The 24,588-nt window shown below is 36.5% G+C and overlaps 2 protein-coding genes across 2 annotated transcripts in view; one reads left to right on the top strand and one right to left on the bottom strand.

Moving 5' to 3' along the window:
• Positions 1–891: 891 nt before the first annotated feature.
• Positions 892–5,181, bottom strand: LOC116255639 (xylan O-acetyltransferase 1-like). The gene is given in 6 exon segments (XM_031631513.2): positions 892–1,467; positions 2,722–2,880; positions 2,984–3,183; positions 4,140–4,276; positions 4,279–4,310; positions 4,450–5,181. Coding segments are annotated over 6 exon segments (1,575 nt in total). The 5' UTR covers positions 5,148–5,181; the 3' UTR covers positions 892–1,118.
• A 2,677-nt stretch (positions 5,182–7,858) lies between these two features.
• LOC116255494 (protein TIC236, chloroplastic) overlaps positions 7,859–24,588 on the top strand; it is a 29,476-nt gene continuing 12,746 nt past the window's right edge. Inside the window, exons 1-12 of the mRNA XM_031631338.2 lie at positions 7,859–10,633; positions 10,836–11,034; positions 11,136–11,195; positions 12,965–13,069; positions 14,059–14,199; positions 16,609–16,671; positions 17,928–18,155; positions 18,265–18,348; positions 19,416–19,573; positions 19,733–20,267; positions 21,522–21,692; positions 21,835–21,894. Coding sequence (XP_031487198.1) covers positions 8,457–10,633; positions 10,836–11,034; positions 11,136–11,195; positions 12,965–13,069; positions 14,059–14,199; positions 16,609–16,671; positions 17,928–18,155; positions 18,265–18,348; positions 19,416–19,573; positions 19,733–20,267; positions 21,522–21,692; positions 21,835–21,894 — 3,981 coding nt within the window. The 5' untranslated portion in view covers positions 7,859–8,456. The remainder of the gene's footprint in view (positions 10,634–10,835; positions 11,035–11,135; positions 11,196–12,964; positions 13,070–14,058; positions 14,200–16,608; positions 16,672–17,927; positions 18,156–18,264; positions 18,349–19,415; positions 19,574–19,732; positions 20,268–21,521; positions 21,693–21,834; positions 21,895–24,588) is intronic.

The following is a 24,588-nucleotide window of genomic DNA, read 5'->3' as shown; positions in this document are numbered from 1 at the left end:
TGATCTTAAATTTGACATTTTCTTAATGCAAACACAAGATGAAGTAAGGATTTCAGGATCCAACGTAACGTCATGAATTATAAGTTTTACCATAGATGTTTTGGCACATCATTAAAAAACATGTCATATCAGATTTACATCAAATAATTCAAATTGAAGGAATAAAGTGGCTTATGAGGATTCACACAATGCAATTGATTTATAAAGGAACCGGCTAGGCGTCAAACATCTATAAATCTATGATCAATTGTGGAATGTATTTTCTTTATTTTCAACTTTTTACTGCATCTTATTGCCATTTATTTTTATGTTATACGTAGGTTAGTCGATTTGGTGGATCTAATTTTATATGTATATATATATATATATATATATATATATATATATATATATTGTGAAAAAACTTTACATTGGTGGATCTAGTTTTTTTATATATATTTTTCTAGAAAACTTTATATGGGCTTGATTATCAAGATAGATAGCTGTTAGTTGAAAGCCATCTTTTTTGAACTATATATATATATATATATATGTGTGTGTGTGTGTGTTTGTGCATTATATTTTGAATAAAAAACAAATTTACTTGTGAAAAAAATGGTTCATCTTTCTGTTCTTATGGGTCATATCACATAGTTTAACCACTTTCATGATGAGTAACGCAACTAGTCATGTTGAATGTCATGTTTCAATCATGTCGGAATTTCAAATTTTGGAATGTGCTAGCTTGATGGCATTAAAGAGTATTGATCTTAAGATTAAAGGTGCCCTTTAGAGGTCAAGTGAATTTGCTCTTGTGTCTCTCTCTCATTGTTTTTAGAATATGAAAAATAGACAGCCAAGCATTGAAAACAAGCTTAGGATCATTTCACTTATCATTCTCAATAATAACACTGAGAGCTAAAAGTTTGTCATTAATCAAATGAATAAAACATGAAAAACACAGCTGGTGAGACACTCAGACTGATAAAATAAAGACAGCTCCTGCTTTGCTAGCTACCTTTACCGTAGCAGTCCAAAGGAGACAAACCATATTACAAAATCCCCAAAACCAAAGACTAAAAAAATATAGAAAACAAAAAAAAAAAGAAAAAAAAACCAATTATGTGGTTGGGTAGTTCCTATGAACGGGAGATGAGCTTAGCGTATATGAACTCGTTCCAAGTATCGGGCAGCCCCGGCAAGCACCAATGGATACAGTCAGCGTAAGTCTCGGGGTCGGCCTTTTGCTCAGCCGTCAAAAGCTTGCCTTGCCGGATCGTGTAAACGGATGTATGTGCGTCTTTTCGGTACTCGGACAGGGTCGTCAAGTTCACAAAGAACACCGGAACCTTCATCGAGGAGGTCACATTCGTCGCCACCACTAAGAGTCGCCGGTCTGTTCCCACCTCCAAGTATGAGATGTTCTTCGGGATCGGCGTGGTCTCCAACGCACACTTGATTCCGTTCGGGTTGAACCAGTCCATGCTCCTGCAACATGCAACGTTATTATTAATGGGAAAAGTTGCCGGATGCTTCTCTACAAATTAGTTTTCAAGAATATGTTATGTTTTGGCGACAAAATTAGTTTCACATTTGTTCTAAAGTTAGTGTATTTTGTAAAACATTGTAATACAATATTTTATGAATTTGTTTCATTTTTTAAAACAAATTTATGAAACCATCGGAGTAAAAATTGAGCGCTTAGGCCTCCAACACTTTTTTAGCATATTTTATTTGGTTTAGCAACAATGGAACAAGTTGTTTTAATTGGCAACGTATATTTACAATAATAAATCAAAGAAGTGCTTATGGACATGGGCAAAGAGAACCGGCGCTTTAAGTTTTTGAAAAATAAAATGTTATATGTTGGAGAGAATTTGAATGACACTCCAAAACTAGGTTTTTGGAGTATTTACATACTCAAACTTAGTCTTGTAAAATAGGCTAGAAAAGTCGATCCCCATTAGGTTAAAATTCATAGAAAACTAGATTTTTGGTGTACCACCCAAACAAATAAACAAATTTTGGGTGTACGACCCAAATAAATAAACAAAATTTTTCCAACTCATTCGAAAACTTTAGTTTTCATAAAACCTTTCCAAAATTTGTTTGGACCACGGTGTCGTCCGAACGGCCCTTTAAATTTTTTAAAAATAATATTTTGTGCATTATAAAAAATTGAAAATTTGAAAAATTACAATGGTTTCTAGGGATGTCAACGAATCGAATTTCGATCGGATACATCCTTAATCATATATGTTATTTCAGATATTCACATATTTGGATTGAGATACGAATAAAGAAAAGTCATATATGAATCTAATTTTACAATCTGAATTTGATTTTTATATTTATATCTGAATTTGAATCCAAAATTTGAACCGAATTTTACCAATTTTCAAAATATAATAAAGATATTTTTCTCAAAAGGAATCCAATCCAAATTTGTACCTGAATCTGATCATATATCAAAATCAGAATTTGAATCCAAATCAGATTAGATGTCATTTATTAAATCCAAATCTGATCCAATTTTTTAATCAGATATTAATTTTTTTTTTCATATTCGATTTTTTAGATATATTCAATCATATATCCAATTCAAATAAGATATATTAACATCCATAACAACCTATAATAACCTACGTAAAAATATTTTCAAAGATTTTATTTGGTAGGCCAGACAGTACCAACTTTATGATAAGAAAAGAAAAAGAGAGCTCCACTAACTTACTAACTTACTTAATGTGGAGAGGAGACATGGTGCAAAAGAAGACTTTGGTTCTTCTCTCGTCGATATTGGCATCCACCCACTTTGACCAAGTCCTCAGCACCCTTTCATACGCCACCGGCCTTTCGATCTCGTCGTATTCCGTAGAGCCATTCTGGAACGACCCCCGCCTGCCATTTCCGGCGAGAAGAGATCAATAAGAGGAATCAAATATGAGTCACCCTCAGCAATTCCCTTCCTCATGAACTTCAATCCAAAAGCATAATAACTTACAGAACTTTCATCTTGAATGTGTTCATCCACCAGATATATGTATTGAAGATCAAAACGTCAACTCCCCTCCAATTTTCTGCGTGTTTGGCGATCGATTCAGGCATTATAATCCGATTCAATATGCTGTGCATCTTTGGGTCGTCGGAGTTGGATTCCACCAAGAAAGGCGCCCAGTAGAACTCCACTGTTGCGTTATATTCCTGGATAACAAGATCAGCGGCATAATGATCAGATAATACATATATATAATAACGAGCTATGCCCAGTAATGTACTGAATAGTGCCAAAGCAACTTAGTTTAGAGGATTCTTTTTTGCATTAAATCGGTTACAACAACCTCTAATTGACTCTATGACTATGAAGTAGGTCGTTCTTCTAATTGAATGCCAACAGTACCGTGCATTCAGTGAGGGAAGCTTTAATCATTCAAAAGTTAGAAATGTTGATGCCGATGTAAGTTAATTAGTTTGAAAAGTAGTTTGACCGATCCATTGGAGCTTGAATGATGACCAAGCGACCAGCATTCTCAGCACCAATTCTTGAAGATTTTTTTTTGTAACTACACAATTATTCATACCCATATTATAATTTCAATACAAAAGTAAAAATAGGTACAAATTAGTAACCATATGAGTCCATAAACCTCGTTTGAGGATTTAATATGAAAAAAAAAAATCAATTGTTTGTGTTTCGCTTCAAGAGGCATAACATAGTTGGTCGGGTCAAAAGTCGATAGCATGTCCCCCTCAAATCATTAAAGGTGGAATGCACTCTCTTGGATTTGATGTTATTATCATTCAAAATATCAACTTCTTCCATAATGATATTTAGATTAGGTAGTATCATCATGAATCCTTTTAACTGGCTGATGAAGAATTTTGCATATATATATATATATATATATATATAATGAAAGAAAAGAGAGAGAGTAGTTACCTTTTATGTATAATAACAATATATTTTCAAATATCATGTCGTTTAGAAGTTTAAATCATCTGCTGTACGAAAGTTCGCTTCTTTGTTTGTGTCTTTTAATCATCAGGAACATGCATAAGCAACTACACAAATGGGTACGAGAAGTTAAAATAGTTGGGGCAGGTCAACCACCCTTGAGTGGTCTCACCATGAACAATAAACAATAAAAAGTGAACGTTACCTCTGCTCTGAACACGTTCAGGGATCCATTTTTGGTCAAGCTCTTCTTGCCGGGGGGTATGACGGATTGGACAAGGCAAACCATTGATTCCCATTGATTTCTATTGATCGAATCTCCCACAAACATGAGCCTCTTCCCCTCAGCTTCTCCAGTAACAGTTTCGCGCTGAACCTGATTAATAACGTCGAGAGAGAGATCAGATCGAGAGAGTTTAGATAGTTATCAGAACATTCAACATGGTGTCATGTAAAGCAGATTAATCAGAAAACTATACTTTGAAAAAGATGAAGTTAGAGAGAGGGAGAGGTACTTTGGCATTGAGCATTTGCGAGGCTGCCATCTCCAATTTTGATACAGAGTGTCTTTCCTTCCATTTCTGACGCAAGTCACTTGTTCTGTCATGAACTCACAATCGCTCTCTCTGTACAAAGGGTAGCTTACGTTGTCAAACACCCACTCCCCATCGAAGAGATCGCAATCTTTTGGTATATCGTAAATTATGTCTTCTTCCTCTGGTACTGCTTCCTTCCTTTCCTTCTCCTTCTCCTCTTCCTCCCCTTCCTCACCCTCCTCCTCCTTCGTCATCTTCTTGATTTCCTGCATTTTTCCATCGTCAGCGTCGACGTCTCTGTTATCTTCCCGCTCCCCATCTCCGTTTTCTCTATCAAATTTCTTCCCCACGGGTCTGTTAGCCTCCCCATCGGATCGAGGCATCAAAATCATCTTGCTGGGAGGGGCTTCCCCATTAGCCTTTGGCTGAACTTCCAATGTCGGCTGCTCCTGCAAGTCGTTTGATGTCTGCGCTGCATCGTTCTCTTGCCGAGCTTTCTGCCTCGAGAATGGGAATTCAGCGATCGATTTGACGTCTTCGTTGTACATGAAAAACGCAAAGAGGAGGACGGAGCCGACGACCACGAACACGGACAGGTTGTTGCTCCTGCGCGGGATATGCTTCATGGCTACTCCGTCGGCGCTGGAGAAACTGCCTTTCCTTCTTGACAGATGCATGGATATAATCCGTCCAGCAGCCGAATTGGAAGAACGCAATAGGCCGCAATAATATACTTGAGGGGGAAGAAGAATTAGTTGATGGGTTTGGTGTGGCTGTCGAATTCTTGGAGAGGGAGAAAGATGATTTGACCTGCGAGCTGCTTTCCGCTCTGTTTTTTCCTGCCGTCTAATTTACTCACCGACTGAAAAAAATCATTAGAGGAACAAATTGCAAGAGTACGTAGAATAGAAGATTTCATGTCCACCAAACGGAAGGTAGGAAAGGAAAACTTTTGATACTAATATTAGTCCGTGCTCTGCACAATCCCGTGAAAGGAATAAACTTACGCTTGAAGGAGAATTTTTTTTTATGCTCTTGTTCCAAATTTCAGCAAGACCAAACTAAAGAGGAGTTTCGTAAAAGTAATATATGTTATGTCTCATGTATCAGTCTAGTAATAGTAATCTTCACATGGCACATCGAATTGTTATATATCTCCACATACTGGATTTGTTCTTTAATTTATAACTTTAATAAATTAAATATTATAAAAATAAAACTAACATGCATTCGATACAAGACAGTATGTATCTAAACTGGCGCCCTTAAAAAATCTCAGCTGCACATAAAAATAATGTGACGTGAAAGTGGCCTCCGAGTTTTAATACCTGCACACAATATCTTACGTTTGAAAATTAATGGAAAAGTTAAAGTATTGTTTTAACTTTACACAATACCTCGAGTAGGAGTTGTCGGTAGCTGTTTTTTTATGTTTTTCTCAAAATATCCATTCAAGTAGCCACCTGTTTTTTCATGTAAACTCAAAAGACAGCTTCATATTTCTATATTTCCTCATACAGGCAACACTTTGTTAAAAAATAGTTAAACGAGGGCTGGCCTTCATACTTCTACATTTCCTCATACAATAAGCACTTTGTTAAACATAGTTAAACTGAGGGCCTAGACTAAGTCTCTAAAATTTACTTTTGTTAAAATTTAATTGGCTGTAAACATAGCTAAAATGAGAGCGGGGTTCACGTTTGGAGGGAGCGTAAGTTTTCAGGTGCTTTTTGAAGGGGAAGAAGAAAAAAAGAGTGCTTCATTTATTTTCTTTTTTCATTTTCTCTAAAGAAATCATGCATTTATTGTTTAGGCAAACCTGTGCTTTTATTGAGTAAAGAAGTAAAAAAAACTATAGAGAACATTTCTTTTTAATAAATTATCAAAATATCCTTTTCTCGTTCATTGCACACGATGTGTCTGCCGCACATAAGTTTCTCTCCTATGCATCATGCTCATGGTATAAGGACGAGATGCTGTGATGTTTTGCCATGTAAGATTCCATTTATGCTTAGATTTGAATATTATTGTGTTCATGATAAGGTTAATTAGGAAGTAACAACTCAATTTTATTGTTGTTATAAGTTAGCTGCTTCACATTTGAGCTCATGTCATATACCCATTAAGTGACGTATGAATAAATTGCATTGAATATCCTTCAATATTATATCACACATTTTGTTTCAGACATTTTAGTTTCATACTTGTTTGTACGTGAAACTAATATTCAATATGTTTCTAACAACTATTGAGATTGCATGCAAGTGCGCTAACAGGTGAAATGGCATAGGCAACAAAATTTTGCCTGACATTATGGTTTCACCTACTTAGGTGAAACTTCAATGCCAGTACTAAAGTTCCGGGACAGTAAAAAATCTTCTGGCACAATTGTTCCATGCTTGTTTATTGCTAAAACTTTTCGTGAAGATCGAGTTAAAGTTCAACCTCTACAGTGAAATGCCATCTTTTCAAACACGGCCTGGTTTGTTTGCTTGTCATAGGCATCCTCTCCACTAGCTCCATGTGATCCACCTTAGTGGATTTTTTTTTCTGTATTGATTCCCTTCAAACCGAATACAATTTCAAAGAAGTGAAACCTTTTTTTCTTTAATAATGTAACCCAAACATACAAACCAGAATTCAGAACCTGGTTAAATACCGGCCTTTTACAAAACATGCCTTTCAAAACAAATGTGTTTGAGTGCATCATGCAAACACTATCAAAACTTAGGTTTGCTTTTGAACTTTTGTTCCCTTTTAAATTTATTATTTAATTTGGAACAAGTAAAGAATTTGGTGCGAGAGAATGTTTCGATGGCATAAATTAGAGTTCGCTCACAAGTTACCTCAACTTATGCAATCAAAGATGAAAGAAGGATTATCTAGAGGCATCTGTCTTACATCAGGCCAGAAAAAAAAAAAAAACTCATGTAACCAAAGAAAAAAGAAGGAATGTCTAGAGGCAGCTCAACTTATACAATCAAAGATAAAAGAAGGAAGGAATATCCAGAAGCATCTGTGGCAAAAAAAAGAAGGAAAGAAAGAGCAGGAGCCTATCTTTTGGCAACTATAAGAACACCTGTTTACTTATGATTTGTTTGATATTTGATACAAACATCGCCTTTTTATGTGAAGAGGAAGTTAATAACATAATGTTTAGAAAAGAGACTCGAAGACATTATAGCCCTGCGTTGTGTCAGGATCTTAGGTGGGATAGAATATACTCATAAGTTTTGTCACATCAATATATATACATTATTTTTAAGAGCCGTTTAATAAGCGCTATTCTTTATAATTACGCGCAGCTCTAGCTCAGGAGACGTGTAGGAAAAAAAAAAAAGAAGGCCCTTCCCTGGTGGTATCAAAAGGTGGAGATTTGAATAATTCCCTGACCATTTACAAGGCGAACTGAAAATTAATCGCAGGAGATACTGAGATTGATCCGGAGAACGACAGAAGAAGGTCGACCGGAGCTCAGATTACTAAAAGGAGAGGCAACGGCAACGAAGACGCGCCTCTTTTCTCAAACGAGTTTCCCGCCACGGGCGGACAGAGAGAGACAGAGAAAGAAGGAGAGAGAGAGACAGAGAGAGAGAGAGAGCGCACCGTACTCAGTGTGGTCCCCTCTGGTGAGATCCGTTTCGTGAGGCTTTGCTATTTCCTAAAAAATCCGAAGGACGAGGTTGAACGATGGCAAATTCCTAAGTTTTTCCCTCCACATCCACATCTTCGTTCTCCTCTTCTCTCTCTTCCGTGGCAACTGTAGCGTGTGACTCCGTCTCTCTTCCTTCTCGACACTGCACAAATTCTTCCTATCATTGCGTTGTTGGAGGAATCTCATTGGGTTTCAATCGAGTATAAACTGGTTTCATGGGGATTATGGAAGCAGGGGGCCGTTTTCCTGGGCATCTAGTTGAGTTGGGGGACTAGGGGTTTTGAATCCTTGGTCCCGTAATGGTGGTTCGGATGATTGGTGGAGCGATAGGATGAGTGTTGAGAGGCTCGGCAGCCCGTTTCTAGGGTTTCCTGATCGAAACGGAGGGTTAATCTCGTGCACCCACTTGAGGAACTTTGATCGTGGAGCTTACCTGAAGTCGTCGGTTAATCGGAGGAATCGTGAAGTGCGATGTGAAAGACGCGCCCCCTTCTTGGCTTTCGGTAATGGCGCGTTCCGGAGCTCTTTGCCGAAGAATCAGGTGGCGATATTTGCGAATGGCCAAAATGGGATTTTCGATTCCAAGGGTTCGGAAGCGTGGGGTAGGTTGAGATCGAAGTGCGCGAGCGAGGAATATGTCGGACAGGGTCGTTTCACTAGGGGATTCAACAGGCTATGCCGGGAGGGGTTGCTTTTCGTGCGGTGTACGGTCTTCATGGCTGTTGTGTCCGGGGTCGGGATTTTGATTTGGTTGGGGCAGATGAAGGCGAGGGAATTTGTCGAGGACCGTCTCTTGCCTGCTGTCGCTGCGTCGTTAAGCGATCACCTGCAGAGGGAATTCGATCTCGGCAAAGTTCGCCAGGTTTCTCCACTGAGCATTAGCTTGCAGTCTTGCTCAATCGGTCCTCACAGGGAAGAGTGCTCCTGCGCCGACGTGCCGCTGGTGAAAGTGCGACTGCGCCCATTTGCTAGCCTTAGGATGGGTAGAATTGTGATCGATGCAGTCTTGTTGCAGCCCACATTGCTAGTTGCTCAGAAAGAGGACTTCTCCTGGTTGGGGATTCCGCCATCTTCAGAGAAGGATTGGAAGAGAGTCACGTCTGACGAGGAGGGAATAGATCGTCGAACGAGGATCAGAAGGGCAGCCAGGGAAGAAGCAGCTGCCGATTGGGCTAGAGAGAGGAACGCCTCTGCGAGGAAGGCCGCAGAGATGGGTTACATTGTTACTCGTCAGAGATTTGGATCGTCAGCTGAGGAAGAGAGGAATGCTGGACCTTCTTTCCTGGAACCTACTACTTCCGGCTCTTTCTTTTGCTCGGATGAGCGGACGCCATGGAGAGACCACCATTGCGTGGATACTGGTCTTGGCTATGAAACCAAGCATGCAGGTCTTGAGAAACCATTTAGAGTGGGCAATTCTGCATCTGGCCGCGGATTTTGGTCCCAAATTCTGTATGACCCACTTGGTCGAAGGTTCAAGAGGAGGAAAGTTAGGAGAAAAAAGGCCTTGGCTGACTACGTTGCAGTCCAAAGTAAATTGCTAGAGCGTAGTGCTGCTGCTGCACTTGCCTATTTTCGGAGAACTGATGACGGAAGTGAAGCTGCTTATGATGAAGCTTTGGCGTATGCCTCGAATGAGGGCTTTCATGGTGGCGGTCCCAATGCAAAAATACTGGAGAAAGATCAAGAGGGTATTAAAGAAACTCTGGCATCAAATGGTAGTGACAGTAATCAGTTTAGCTCGGATGAGAATGGTTCAAACCTGTTGGTTGGTGTGCATGGTGAAAATGGTAAGTGCAAGGAGACACCATTAGGAACTTCGAGAGGAATCTTTCAGAACACGGGAGAAGTAGAGACGCCATATAGCGAAGTGAATTGTCAAGAATCTGGTTTATTATTAAGTAGAAAAACAGCCGAGGTAGATAAACATTGTATGGGTGAATCAACAGCATCAATCCGTGATTCTGCTGGAATGGATGTCCAAAAGAACAGGAACAGTCGGTCAGGGGAAACTGTGATGCAGAGTCCTAAGAGCGACAGGTTAGGACCTGCACGTTTAGATGCAAATGGTGTGTATTTTGGAACCGGCAATAATATCATGGAAGAGTCGATTCAGGACGCTTTAAGTGGGGCAAAAGGCAGTGAAAACCATAAAGTGCCAGTCGATCTTTCTCAAGGGTCGAAATTGGTCTTAGCAAATTTAGTTTCATATATAGAAATGAATCGATCAATATATATGTCTGAATTAGCCCATAAATTCAAGTTGGTTTCATGGCTGGAAAGTGCCCTTATTCATATTTCTGAATTTCTGGCTAGTCATGCTCAGAGAGTCAAGCCTTATCTGAGTGCAAAAGCCGAGAGTCTTGCTGCTGACTTTGTTGAAATGGTGGATGAAGATGAAGAAATAGCGATTACTGGTGTTGACAAGTTGCTTCCAGTCACAGTTGATTCTGTATACTTCTCTGGAGGAACACTGATGTTATTAGGATATGGCGACCGGGAACCAAGGTAGTAGATCTCCTGTTTGTTTTTTAATCTCCAGAATGGAAGCGTTGGACTAATTATGTAGTTTGTTAACTTCATACATTTCTACGACCTTGTTTTGTTGAAACACATTATGATCCTGGCCACGAAAGCTGGGAAACTTGTTTATTATCAACATGTTTATGCGTTCTATGTGGTGCATAAGGCTTATCTGTACTCTTGATAGGGAGATGGAAAATGTCAATGGGCATGTCCAATTACAAAATCATTATGGACGTGTGCATGTGCAGCTAAGTGGGTATTGTAAAGAGTGGCGAACTGGCATACCATCCAAAGGGGGAGGCTGGCTTTCTGCCGATGTCTTTGTTGACATTATTGAACAGAAATGGCATGCCAACATAAAGATTTCAGACTTCTTCGCACCGGTAGCACTTCCATTTATTTTATAGCCATAGTGCTTATTTTCTCTTTACGCCACATACATTATTATGTTTGATCTGTCCGTCATTTTTCCTCTTCTCTTCAGCTGTTTGAGAGGATTCTGGACATCCCAATCATATTTTCAAAAGGCAGAGCTAGTGGTGAGGTGCTTGTCTTCATTGCTGTCTAATTGCTTTTGTTGATCATGCTATTTCATAGACAGTTTACATATTATGGTGTTTCTTACTGTTTCTGTTAGAAGGATTGGGAGTCATTTTCGTTTTATTTCTTGATGCACAACATCTCATCTTCTGAATTTGGTTTGGAAGGTGATCTTTCTCTGTGATGTATAGATTAAAACAAAAAATCATTAATATTCTGAAAATTTTAGTACTTCTATGGACAAAGTTAAAGGCAAAGAGTGATTATCCAAGGTTAGCATCTTGTTTGTTTCTAGATCTGTTAGTCTGTGCTGAGTGCAGGAGTTACTGTATGGGTGGGTTTTAAACAACTTTGGACTGAGATTTTTTTTTTCTGTGATTTATTGAAGCGGGTATCCTATTGGGAAAAATCGTTTTGTGATGTACGAGTTGGTTGCATTTCTAACGTGTGCTTCTAGATCCTCGAGCTCACCTTTGTTTTCCAGTTAAAAGATTATCAGATGCCTAGAATGTAAAAATTAGTCCGCTTATTCCAAAAAAAGGTTATCATCGGCTTTTCTGTGTTTTTTAAGATATGTATACTGTATACTAACAATGTTTGTTGTTTGTCATATTTGGAGCAAGATTCTTTGGATTTTCATCCTTTTTGCTTTCCTTCACCATATCATTAATTTTCACCATTTTTAAAATCTTTGCCCCCCTGCATTTTTTTTCCTCTAATAATGAGAAACCACTCTTGATATGGTGGAGTCCTGGCCATGTTGGTGTAACCTACCATACCTTTATAGTCTCCTCGCCAACAATGTAAAACTTTGAGGTGAAGGGCATATCACAGTTATCCTTTTCTGGTTTTTATTCACAAAGTCTTTTTCAGGCCTTATTATTAGTTGGGAAGTTCGTTTTTCTCGGGAAAATCTCAGAAATTCAAAAACAAAAATAGTAGAAAAATGTGAAATTAGCTTAGTTATATATTAATTTTCTTACAAAAATTTTGATCAAAATTCATAATATTTAATAACATGTTTAAACTTTAAAAGCATATGAGAAAGCTAATTGTATATACATTTTTTAAGGGGTGGGGGTGGGGGACATGACAAAAACATGTTTTCTTTGAGATTTTTTTTTTCTAAAATTGCAATTTTTTTGCCTTTTCAGTTTTTGTTTATTTTTACATTTCCTGTGCCAAGAGGTGAAAGCCCTTCTGCTCCACAAGAATCTTCATTTTTCCATCATGGTGGGGCTTTGTCCGAGATGGGGCCACAATGATGTTTCAACCCATGACTAGTGGTCTATTCTATAATTTCTATTGACAAAAGCCCTCCCCGGTTTTGCTGTCCCTTTGGGTTCTTTCCTTGGATTTCTTTCCCTTTGGGTTCTTTCCTTGGATTTCTTTCTCATATACTTTTTCTTCTGAATTTTGATGCAAGAATTTTTCATTCCCTATGTTTTTTTTGTGGGTTGTGCTTGTCTTAGATTATTATGGTTTATGTATTTTTTCATCCAGTAGCAATTCAATTATGTATGTATTGTCTTGCGGTCCCTTTGTACTGTATCAACTTCTCTTTAATGGACTGAACGACTCTTTCTGAGGCTCGCATTGGTGACTTGATTTTACTGTGATTTTCTTTGTGGAATGTAAGAGATATTCAATGGGCATGACATCTTTTTTCTTTCAATGGCACTTACAAATTTGTACTTTTGTCTTAAAGCTCCTTTTCACAAACCTATAATCTCACGAGCAACTTTTTGGTTTTTTGAATATTCCGTCTTGCAGGTTCATGTATGTATGGGTGACGGCGACACTTTCCCTAATCTTCACGGCCAGCTTGATGTGGACGGTTTGGAGTTCCAGTTACTTGATGCACCAGCATGTTTCTCAGTATTATTCTAAACCTTCCAATTTATAGGATACCTGCATCTATATCAATTGTTCCTGGCATGAGCTTCTCATCAGTTCTAGTCACTTGGTTCCAGATATAGGTGAAAGTGAAACTGAAATGAGTTAGAAATAGACATACGCCTATGTGGTAGGCTAATGGCTAAATGGTTAGAAGTTTTTCATTTTTTACTGCTGTTTTTGGAATTGCTGCTTAAAACTGTTTTTACTTTGATAGAACTGTTACTAAGGTTCACATTGATTCCTTTAGTCATCCTGATGCATGATGTCAGCATGTGACGGTTAAATTCCATTGTTCATGTTGTAAGTATGTTCATCTTTGACTTTAGGTTCCTTTGAGATTGGAGTTCATACCACTAGGGGCTTATTCTTGCTCATAAAGAGCCATCATCTTGCAACGGCATATAGCATTGAATCTTCTCATGGATGTTGGAAAATCATGGTATATGTATGATCTAAATGGTATTTGAAATAATGTGATTTTAATTCCCTCTGGAGCCAAAAATAGGACTCAGAAGGGATTTTTGGAAAATCTTGCTCTTGAAGGAACTTTTGAAATTGCACACCAAGACAACTTTTTTTCACGTCACTAATGATACAAAAGGATTTTGGCTGTAAAGCAAACACTTCATTCTTCCACAATTTACATGTGTATCAAGTTTTCCATGGATAAACAGAACTAATTAGATCCCCTTCCAAAATTTGGTGCAAATTTTTCCTATATGAAGTGACCTTATGCTTTGACATTTTGCTCTCTTGCACGGTCATAAAGTTTTCAATTTTAAACCTTTGATTCTTTTAAGTCTTCTTCCTTGAGTTATTATAGGCAATGGCACTTTTCTTTTTGACGTTCTTTTAAGCGATTCCTTGTCACCATTGTGACATCTTGCTTTCTTATTTTGCTCCTCTAGTTATGTAGAAGTTTGTGGGGGAATTTTGTATGCAGCAATATGATGATCTTTCTTATACAGGATATAAATGCAAGTTTGTGCTTTCGTGGTCAAAGAATATTTTTGCACAATACAAGTGGGTGGTTTGGTGATGCTCCTTTAGAGGTAACTGGCGATTTTGGTGTAAATCCAGAAGATGGGGAATTTCATTTGATGTGCCAGGTATGCTTTTTATGCTATTTATCTTGATTGCTTTCTTATTAAAGACCAATTCTCTGAAATGTTTCAACCAATGTTGTAAAAAGCGTATCGTAAGCTGTATCGTTCCGACTTTAAGATACGCTGTATCGTAATGTATCGTAACCGTATCATAATTTTTTTAATAAATCAGAAAAAATAGGAAAAAAATTCGAAGAATTTATAAAAAATCAGTAAAAAACAGGAATAATATGTTCTTCATGAAAAACATGTTTTACAGAATGACAGACTTATTATTGTTATAAAGTTACGGTTCGTCATTCGTAAACACCAAAATTCATAACAATATCAACCTAGAAAGCACAATAAGTCAACAATCACATAACGTATATCATAATTTTGTAACCATAGATTCATAAGTCATAAGGTATTAAGGTCCATAAGTCTATGAGATACCACATCAAAAAACAAGTTTTAGATGTTATGTATTATATCACAAGATGATAATGAAATTGTGAAAATGTTCAATGTCAATACATATAAAATGAAAACACTCTTGACTTTCATTCATAATCTTCATCATATTCATTCTCATCCTCATCTCCATCTTCTTCATCTTTGTCTTCACGATTTTAAAAAACCTCTTTCCTCCCAATGGGAATCAGCCACCCACGCACAAATCCATGGTTTAATCGATGATTTCATTTTGAAAATCGATGATTTCTCTCCACGGCGGCACAATATCTAGGTTAGAAATGAAGAAGGGGTGGGTTTTTATAAAGAAAACTCGAAAAAAGGGGATTTGTGCCCTCCTTTTTTGAAATAAGCCCGTATCGTACGATACGGGGGGCCGCACGATACACTCTTATTTACGATACAGGGGGCGTATCGTATCGTATTTTGCAAACGATACGTTACGTATCGTACGATATGGGGCCGTTCAAAAGGTTGGTGACCTTTTTCAAGCATCTCACTATTTTAGAAAAATATTTGTTCATTGGAGTAGCATTTTTACTTGCATATTCTGAAAAATTGCCCTAAAGGACTTTATTTACTTTCAATTAACAATTATACAATAAATTGTACAAGGTTCTTTCTCTCTCCTTACAGGGAAAGTTTTGAAGCTGCTGTTGAAAATTCACTAGGTTTCATTTTCCTACCATATCAAGCATGGCTAGGCCATTGGTCCCTTGTTTTTTCCATCACTTCTTGTTGGATAATTTCAGTTACAAGGCCTATAAAAGTTAGCCTATGTTTGTTTAGCACTTTGAATGTACTCCTTCTTACTAGATTTTGTTGAAAATCTGCTGTTCCTTCTCAACATACATCGCATTGCCCCAGAAAATACTAGCAATAGATTGTCTATCCTCTTTGTGAAAGGACATCATGATGTTTTATTGTATCTCGAAATAGGCATAGGAAATATGGATTTTGTTCTCATCTGTTTTCCAGGGTAACTAGGTAAGGACCTCATGGGTCATGGGAAGTAAACTTTGCCTAGCACATGGAAGGAATCATTCTATAATAAAAACTTGCATGATATTACCTTGCATTATTTGACATGAAAATCTATGCAAAGCATGCTTTGGCTTGCACATTGCATGATCAGAAGTCATAGTCCATAGTCACAGGAAACACGTTTTTTTCGAAAAAAACACGATAAATCAAATGGCCGTTTAAAACTTTTAAAAAGGGCATTTTTTTGAAAAAATAACGTTAAAAACGAAAAAACACGTTTTTGACACGTTTTTTTCACTTTTTTCATTTTTTCAGTTTTTTAATGCCAAGCTGTTTTTTTTTTCATTTTCTATTTTTTGTTTGTTGCAAATCTACTTATCTTTTAATGTTTGTGTTATTAGTTTGTCACTTATTTTATTTTCCCCCATTTTTAAATTTTTAAAATTTTTAAAAATTTACTGTATTTTCCCTTTTTTTTTCCGCTTTTTTCAAGCTCACCGTATTATACATGACAAAAACCTCAGGGTTTAAAACTCCGAGACGTTATTTGTAACTATGATAAAAACCATGTCAATAACCAAAAGCATGTTAGCTTGATTGCCCTGATCTTGTTTGCTGTAAACATGTACATAATTATAATGATAGGGGCATCTTTTAAAATGTATGAACTATGATGGTGGTAGTAGGTTTATAAAGCCATTTCTTGTTAAGATGGAGAATTGTATTAGCGAGAAATTCCTAAGTTGGTCAGTGGAAAAGAAAAGTGGTTATCACCTCTATTTCTTCATTTGCATATCGAAATTGACTCCTGCTGATGGTCTTTTGCTTTGTTGGGCATCCTCTCGCATGTTTTCTCCTTGGATTTACATGATTAGTACATAGATATTTATCATTTATCAAAAATGCCTTTGAGCCTGAAGTAATGACAGCTATTGGTCTATATTGCTGTTTATGTAACAATGCTTCCTTTTCCAGGTGCCTTCAGTTGAAGTGAATGCACTGATGAAGACTTTTAAGATGAGACCCTTGTTGTTTCCTGTATGTCTAAACTTTCTTTTACTGTTAATTTTTTTCTTTGTTGCATTTTAGTGATTTTCAAGTTAAAATTGTCCCGCACATAAAAATACACTAGGTTGTATCTTCATTTGGAGTTAAGTCTGTAACTTGTAGAAGGTAAAAAGTGAATTATGGTGAATTATTCCAGCCTAGCTGTGATATGATATTTTCAATGTGGGTTGTTAAGAATAATGATTGAGTGACATGGAAACCAATGCAAAAGGATCTGTTTTTAACTTTTTATTTCCAAGAGTATTTTACAGCAGTACATTCTCCATGCTTTCTGTTTCTTGTTTATTTTTACTATTCCTATTTGCTTCGTAATGGGATCAAGAACATTCTCATTCATGGTGAAGGATAGACTTCCGGTCTCAACATAATCAGATTGATAAAATTTTTTGGCAAATCCATCCACATTCATCGTGAAAAGTGAAAAACTCTTGGTGCCAATGACTATAGTGAAGGTTGAAGTTGGTGTTTTGTGAATGTCTTAGCCATAATGGTTATTTATGATTGTCATCCATCCTGGTAAGTTCAGAGAACCTGGAGTTCTGCTGCTTTGTTCCTATCAGCTTCTATGTCACCTTCTACATTTTGCACGTGTTTGTTTACTCATGGAACACAAAAGGCATGTTAACATTATTCAGCATCCATTTGTGAATAGCGGGGCTTCTCTCGAACTGTAGGAAAAACTGCAGAGGTTCTTGTGAAATGATTTCCCTCTGATCAGGCCAACAGAACCATTTTTCCTGGGTTGGCTCTGTTGATTAAGATAAACATTAAAATTTTCAAAATTAGCATATAATGAGATGGCTTAGTTTCATCTTGTGAAAATCTTGTCACAGCGTCATGATATTTTCAAAGAATGGGATACTGAAATATTCCCCCTTTTGAGAGATTCGAGCTTGAATAGCCCATAGTGATTTTGGTTAAATAGTACAAGGCAACATGCGCCATGCAAAACATTGTCAATCTGCTGAGTAGTTGAAAATGTTTTTCTTTTTTTTTCCCACTGCACGATAGACAATGTTGTACATTATTGTTGACTCTGGAAGTCTGAAAGCATTGATGATGTATGAGGATAGAAAAATAAAAAGCTTGATCTAACATTGACTGCAAAACAACATTTTTTCTTATAAAATGATTCTATCATAGGATTGACTCACTTTTGATGTGTTATACTTTGTATGCCTATTTCATGGGCTAGAAGTTATTAAATCTTTCATTGCTTCATCCAGTTGGCTGGCTCAGTAACAGCTGTTTTCAACTGCCAAGGCCCTTTGGATGCCCCTGTGATAATTGGCAGTGGAATGGTTTCCAGAAGAACAGGACATATTGCAAGAGTCCCTTCATCATTGGCATATGAAGCAATGTTGAAGAACAAAGAAGCTGGAGCCATTGCAGCTTTTGATCGTATTCCATTTTCTTATGTTTCTGCGAATTTCACTTACAACATGGACAACAGTGTAAGTTTCTCCTCTCTGCTGTTTCGTTTGGCACATATGTAAATTCTCTTCCAAACTATCAAGACATTAATTCACTTATTTTTCCTGTTAATAATGGATCTTTGTCCAGGTTGCCGACTTGTATGGTATTAGAGTGAGTCTTCTGGATGGTGGTGAAATTCGTGGTGCAGGAAATGCATGGATTTGTCCTGAGGTAAAATTTCTGGAGTTCATATACTACCATCTAATGTAAGATTTGTTGAAGGTGATTTTGGCATATTAAGTTACAAATCTAAGAACCAATTTGTCTTATCTGTCTTTCCACAATCATTTCCTTGCTTTTTTACTTTCTGGAACTGCCAATATTATTTTATCCAGCCACATTTGCTGTTCTTCATTCCAATTTATCCCATGCATGATCTATTTCTGAATTGTTGATTGGCTCAATAAAATACAACCATGCAATCTGACCTGGTTCTTCTATTTAAGAGGAACCTCAGTTTTTCTTTCCTTTTAACTTATCTCTCCTTCTTGCCTTCATTAGGTTCAAGTGGCATATAACGCCACTTAAACCAGGTTGCTGGTTTTGCTTTTGTGGCTGCGTTTTGGTGTCATAGTCACCGTTCCTATCATTGATAATAGCATGGGAAGTTCTTAGGGTGTTAAGAGGATATTCTACAGTTCCAAAATAGCCCCTGGAGAGGCCTTATAGGAAAATTCTGGATAATAGTATATCCAGATAATGTTATCAATGCTATATGCTAGTGGAGAACATTTAATCAAGTGAGTCACATCGTTTAAATCTTACAGAAAGGAAATAAATTGATGTATATATATATTTTTAAATCTTACAGAAAGGAAATAAATTGATGTATATATATATTTTTTCTTTTTGAAAAAATTGTGTTATGCTATGTAATAGCCAGAAAACATTTTCATCTTTTGAAGTTTTACCTTTTCCAGGAACAACTGCATAAATATGATATTTCATAAATAAAATTGATGTTGGCAGTTATTAAATTGTAGCTTCTGGTTGTTTTCATACTTATCGTATCAACTGAGTGTTGAATACCAGTGGCTCCTTTCATGCTTATTCATGCTCAGTGCATTATTACTGCACTTAGCCTAATGATTTGATTTTGTATTGACAGCTGGTCTGAAGAACAAGAATCAAACTAGTCAATATGGCATTTTGAAATGATTATCTTGTTTTTTGCATGGGCTGATCTGTGTTTTTTCCAAGCTATTATTTTTGGATACTGATTTTTTTTAGAATGACAGGGAGAGGATGATGATTCAGCACTGGATGTTAATTGGTCTGGAAGTTTGTCATTTGATGACGTCATTTGCAGGTATTTACCTGCTGAAGTGCAGCCACTGCCAGTTAAGATTGGATACATAAATGGGGAAACAAAACTTTCTGGTTCTCTTTTGAAACCGTAAGTCTATACTGCCTTCCAAGATTATAAAAGGATCTGGAACTCTTTGTAGAATCTTCTTTAGGTTCATTTTATCTCCAAAGGTGTCAAAAGTTGCTCTTCATGTAGTAGCTTCTCCATCCATGTTGAATTTATCTTTATTTGTGGTTTGATTTTCAGGAGATTTGATATTAAGTGGGCTGCACCAAATGCTGAAGAGTCATTTAATGATGCTCGTGGTGACATTATAATTGCCCATGAGCACATCACAGTTAGCTCTTCGTCAGCTGCTTTTGAGATCTATTTAAAACTTCTAACATCATATCCTAATGAGCTTTTGGTTGACCAGAGGAGACCTGAGGATTTAAAGAATCCAGTGCCTCCAGTTATTGATGGAGTTGAACTAGATCTTCGTTTGCGTGGATTTGACATTGTTAATTTGGTCTCTTCAGATTTATTTGGTACACCAAAACCATTGCATGTAAAAGCAACTGGAAGGATAAAGCTTCAGGGGCTTGTAACGAGATCTCCCAATGCTGTTGATGGAAAAGGGGCTTTAGGCAGTAAGAGGAATATGAATGGCACCCATGTTGTTGCAGAACAGGGACCATCGGTTCTCATTGGGGATGTATTGTTGTCTGGAATCAGGTTAAATCAATTGATGATAGCACCCCATTTAGTGGGATCTGTGAATGTCTCGCAGGACAATATGAAGGTTGCAGATGACAACTTGACAGTCAATATTAATTTTGTCCTTCCTAACTGCATTAACCATTTTTATCAGTTTTAATAATTTATACTTCAGTGCAGTTGTTTGATAGTTGCCTACCATTTAATTTTTCTTATGTATGGACTATCAATTTTTCGTTTTCCTGAATTAGACTGTATTGATAGTTGTCAAAATTCCAACTAGTCGGTTATTGACCAACCTGTGTTTCAAATTAGCGTTCGTTAGACTCATCAATTACTCAGCATAACAAAACCATAATTTATAAATATATGTGTGCATTCTTTGTGTGTGTGTATATATATATATATATATATATATATATATATATATATATATATATATATATATATATATATATATATATATATATATATGTTTCTGTATCTATTTCCACATAAGTATATGTATTTGTTTATTTGCAGTCAATCAACTTGGACTGAGTCGGACTGACTAGTCCAAATTAGTCTTCAAAGACCTATATCTGATGACTGGCTTTGGCAATTTGGACTGTGATATGCAAGTCGGGCACTGCAGAACATTTGCTTGGATTGGATTAGATGTATTGCCTTCATTTATGGAACATATGATGTCTTGTCACGTATACTGCTGCATGCTAGGAAAATCTCCTAAGAATGTCAGTTACCTTTTTGATCTGCTTTGTTAATTTCAGAAGAATGTGGATAACACACCATGTACTTGTAGGGATCTGGTTTGAGCTTCTTGGAATTTCTGCAAACCCTAGCTTTTCTTCTAGTTTTGACTTACCCCAATGAAGTTATACTTACAATGCACCTAGCTGCAGACCAATGAAAACCATGCTAGTCGAGTTTGCTTTTCATATTTTTTGAAGGTCAATGAAGTCCTCTGTGCTTCTGAGCTTGCCGTTGGTATGTCTTCACATCTGAAAGGCAAGGCCTGCAGTCAGTTACTTGAATGTCTTTGCCTTCCGATCTAAGTATGAAAATTAGGTGAATATGTTATATAAATAAAATTAGGGCTGCTTGAAGTGTTTTGATTTGATCCTCAATAGAAAATAATTGTTTTTTATATTATTTACTTGGACAACATGAAACTGAAATTTTGTTAATTATAAACTGCCCTTGTGGGGACTGGGTGTATGACAATGGAACTTTTGCATTCTTAATTCTGGATGTGTGACTGTTATACAATGTTTGCTTTTAAGATATGGTCCGTTCATATATTTGCTCTAAATGAGTCTCATATTTGTTTGGTGTCCAGCTGGATGTCTCTGGGAGACCAGATGAAAATTTGATGGTGGAAATTGTTGGGCCTTTTTTGCGGACTAAACATAATGATCTGTCAAAAGGGACAATGATATCAACCTCTTTACAGAAGGGGCAGCTTCGGGCTAATGTTTGCTATCGGCCACATTATTCTGCAGATCTGGAGGTATTTTTCTTTTCTAATTCATTATTTTAATATCAGCAAATTAACTATAAATTTCAATTATCAGATTAATTTGCTTCATGAAAGGTAGCATCAGCAGCTTTGTTCCTTTACTTTGTATAACTAAAGTTGGTGCTATAAATAGGTACGAAATTTACCACTCGATGAATTGGAAGTAGCCTCACTCCGAGGAACTATACAAAAGGTAAGGCAATCTTTTCCTTGAAACTGATGTAGTTGGTCTGTATGCAAGATTTTTTCTTTTTTTTTTTAAAGAGAACTGTGGGATTTTTTTGTTAAATTCTTATGTCCATTATTTGGTCTTATTTTTGTAGCGGATATATATGGTGCATCCGTGGAATAAGAAATTTGAACCTTAATTTCCTAGCTAATTGATGTGGTCAAAGAGATTAACTGCATTTTTAAACCTTGTCATATGCTAAGAATTTTATCAGGCTTGCAAATGGTTGACATTTTTAAAAATATGAGTTGTGATTTCTGCAATATTTTTTAGTTCTCTAACTTCTCTTATCCTTTATTTGTTTATTTCTTTAATTCAAATAACATTTGTTTAATTAATTATTATTTTTGTTGCATTTTAATAATTTCTCCTTGTACTCTTAGTATCTTGTGACGATGAAATTTTCTACGATTTAGTTTGGCACTTGATTTTTTTTTTTTGGTTTATGAGGTGATTTTTGTAGGACCTTCTAAAGACTGGTTTTCACTCCTCTTTTCAGATGTACTTTTGGTGAAAAGTTTATCCTGTTTGGGTTTTTTAGGTGATTATAGTATGCTTACAAAACGCCCTCAGTCTCTTTTTGTGTGCGTATTTGTGAATCTCCAAACCTTATACAATTTGGATGCTTTTTCAAGTCACTCGGGGATATTGTGTCTTTGTGTGTGTGTGTTCTTGTCTCTTATTACCTCTTGTGTAGGAAGTGCTCCAATAATAATCTGACAGGAGAGGGAAACTTGAAATCTCATGTGTTCTTGAACTAGCTAGTAGTTTCTCTGCAAAGGTTCTATTGTCTTCGTTGTGCTAAAATAGTAGCTTTCATATATGTCCTCAGAACGTGTAATTAAGTGCATGCCCGAGAGAATTATACAATTTCACACTGATAATCAATTTCATAAAGAATATATAATATTTTCAAAAGAGCAAGAAGAGCAATCACTCAAAAAGTATAGAAATTTTTACCAAGAAGAGACCTAACATGAACAAGGGGAGCATACCCAATTTATATACATACTGTATGCCGTGTGCTAGCTATTGGTGCAATCTTGGGGGCTATTGGATAGTTAAACCAGGGTTATCCGTATCAGTATAGTATAGATGTGAAAAACATATTTGATACACCTGCAATACACGATATGCCTGTGTATCATAGGCGTATCGCATGTGTCGTGTGATAGGGGGGGGGGGGGGGTTTATCGTGCGATAGAGGCGATACACCCATGTAGGACAAAACAATTCATGCTTCTTTTTAGAACAGCTCATTCTTTCCACTTTTGAAACATCTTTAAGAACTGTGGGAGGGGGAGACATTGCTAGTTTTCTAGAAAAATCAACCATCTATTGGTGATAACATTCTATTTGAAGGCATTGAAACAAATCACAAAGAAAATGAGGATGAAGATGAAGACAGTTATCCTTGATTGATGGTAATCGTGATATTTGGGACTTTGCAGTGAACAATTATATGTTGTGATTTGTGAACTTGTGATATAATCTAAAACACTTTGAACTTGTGATGGATGCTTACTATGTTATCCTGAATCAATTATTTCTCATTTTTGAATATTTTTTTGATATTTTATGGCTTATGAATGATGAATCATGAACGTTGATGAGTTTTTTACACGGAATACATTTTTCCTTTTTTTTGTTGAATTTTTCTTTTTCTAATTCTTTTGAATTAAAAAATTAATTTTACGACAAGCTACGCTACATTTACAATACTTTACGACATGACATATAGGTTGGCCTGACCAGTGCACATTACGATATGCCTTTTACAACATTAAGTTAAACTAGCTGTTCGACTATTTAATTGTTGGTTCAATGTCTTGAATCTCTTGATTAATGTAAACTGACCATGAGATAGATAGGCTTGAGAGAAACCCTCAAAGAGCCTCTACTGACATAAAAATTAACACACTAGTTTTTTTATATAAAATAACAAAAATACCTCTTGTAAAGAACCACTCACCCTTGGGCACAAAAAGATAATTTGTCTTAATGAGAGGTACTTTTGTCATTTTATATTAACAAATTAATGTTTTCTATCGATAGGCAGCTCTTTGGGAATCTCTCTGTCTTTAGATGCCTATTTTTTAGTTTCTAAAATTGAGCGGGTGTTATTTGCCCAAAATTAGGCATTTTTGTAATTTTTTTTCTAAAAAATTTCCAAGAAAAACTGAATTCTAAAATGATTTGGTAAACACCACACACACTGTGTAACATAAAGATCATAATTCATAAGGCCCAAGTTATTGTTCCCACGTGAAAAACTCAAACATATAAATGGTAAGAGAGTAACTTGTGATGCCATTTTAGCAGTTCTCATGGCAAAGGAGTAAGTTCCAATGACTGGTTAAACTAGCTGTTGCACGAGCAACTAGATAATCCAATGTGAGTCATTGCAAATGCATACAAAGCTGGATAAAAAGAAAGAAAAATTGAATGTAGATATACATACGCGTGTGCTTGTATGTTAACCATCACATAAAGATCACAATTACCTATAGTTGTAAGTTGTAACCCTGTGTACGTGTAAAACACTTGGGTGTATCAATGGTAAGGCAGCAATTTTTGATACCATCACAGCATTTTTCCTTGGTCAAGAAGGAATATGTTTGAATTGTCACTTAAGCTAGCTATATGGCTACCCAGCAA

The sequence above is a fragment of the Nymphaea colorata genome, chromosome 6 (assembly GCF_008831285.2).
Source record: "Nymphaea colorata isolate Beijing-Zhang1983 chromosome 6, ASM883128v2, whole genome shotgun sequence".
NCBI classification, from domain to species: Eukaryota; Viridiplantae; Streptophyta; class Magnoliopsida; order Nymphaeales; family Nymphaeaceae; genus Nymphaea; species Nymphaea colorata.
The sequence above is the reverse complement of the archived record's forward strand: the minus strand, read 5'-3'. Positions and strand labels throughout refer to the sequence as shown.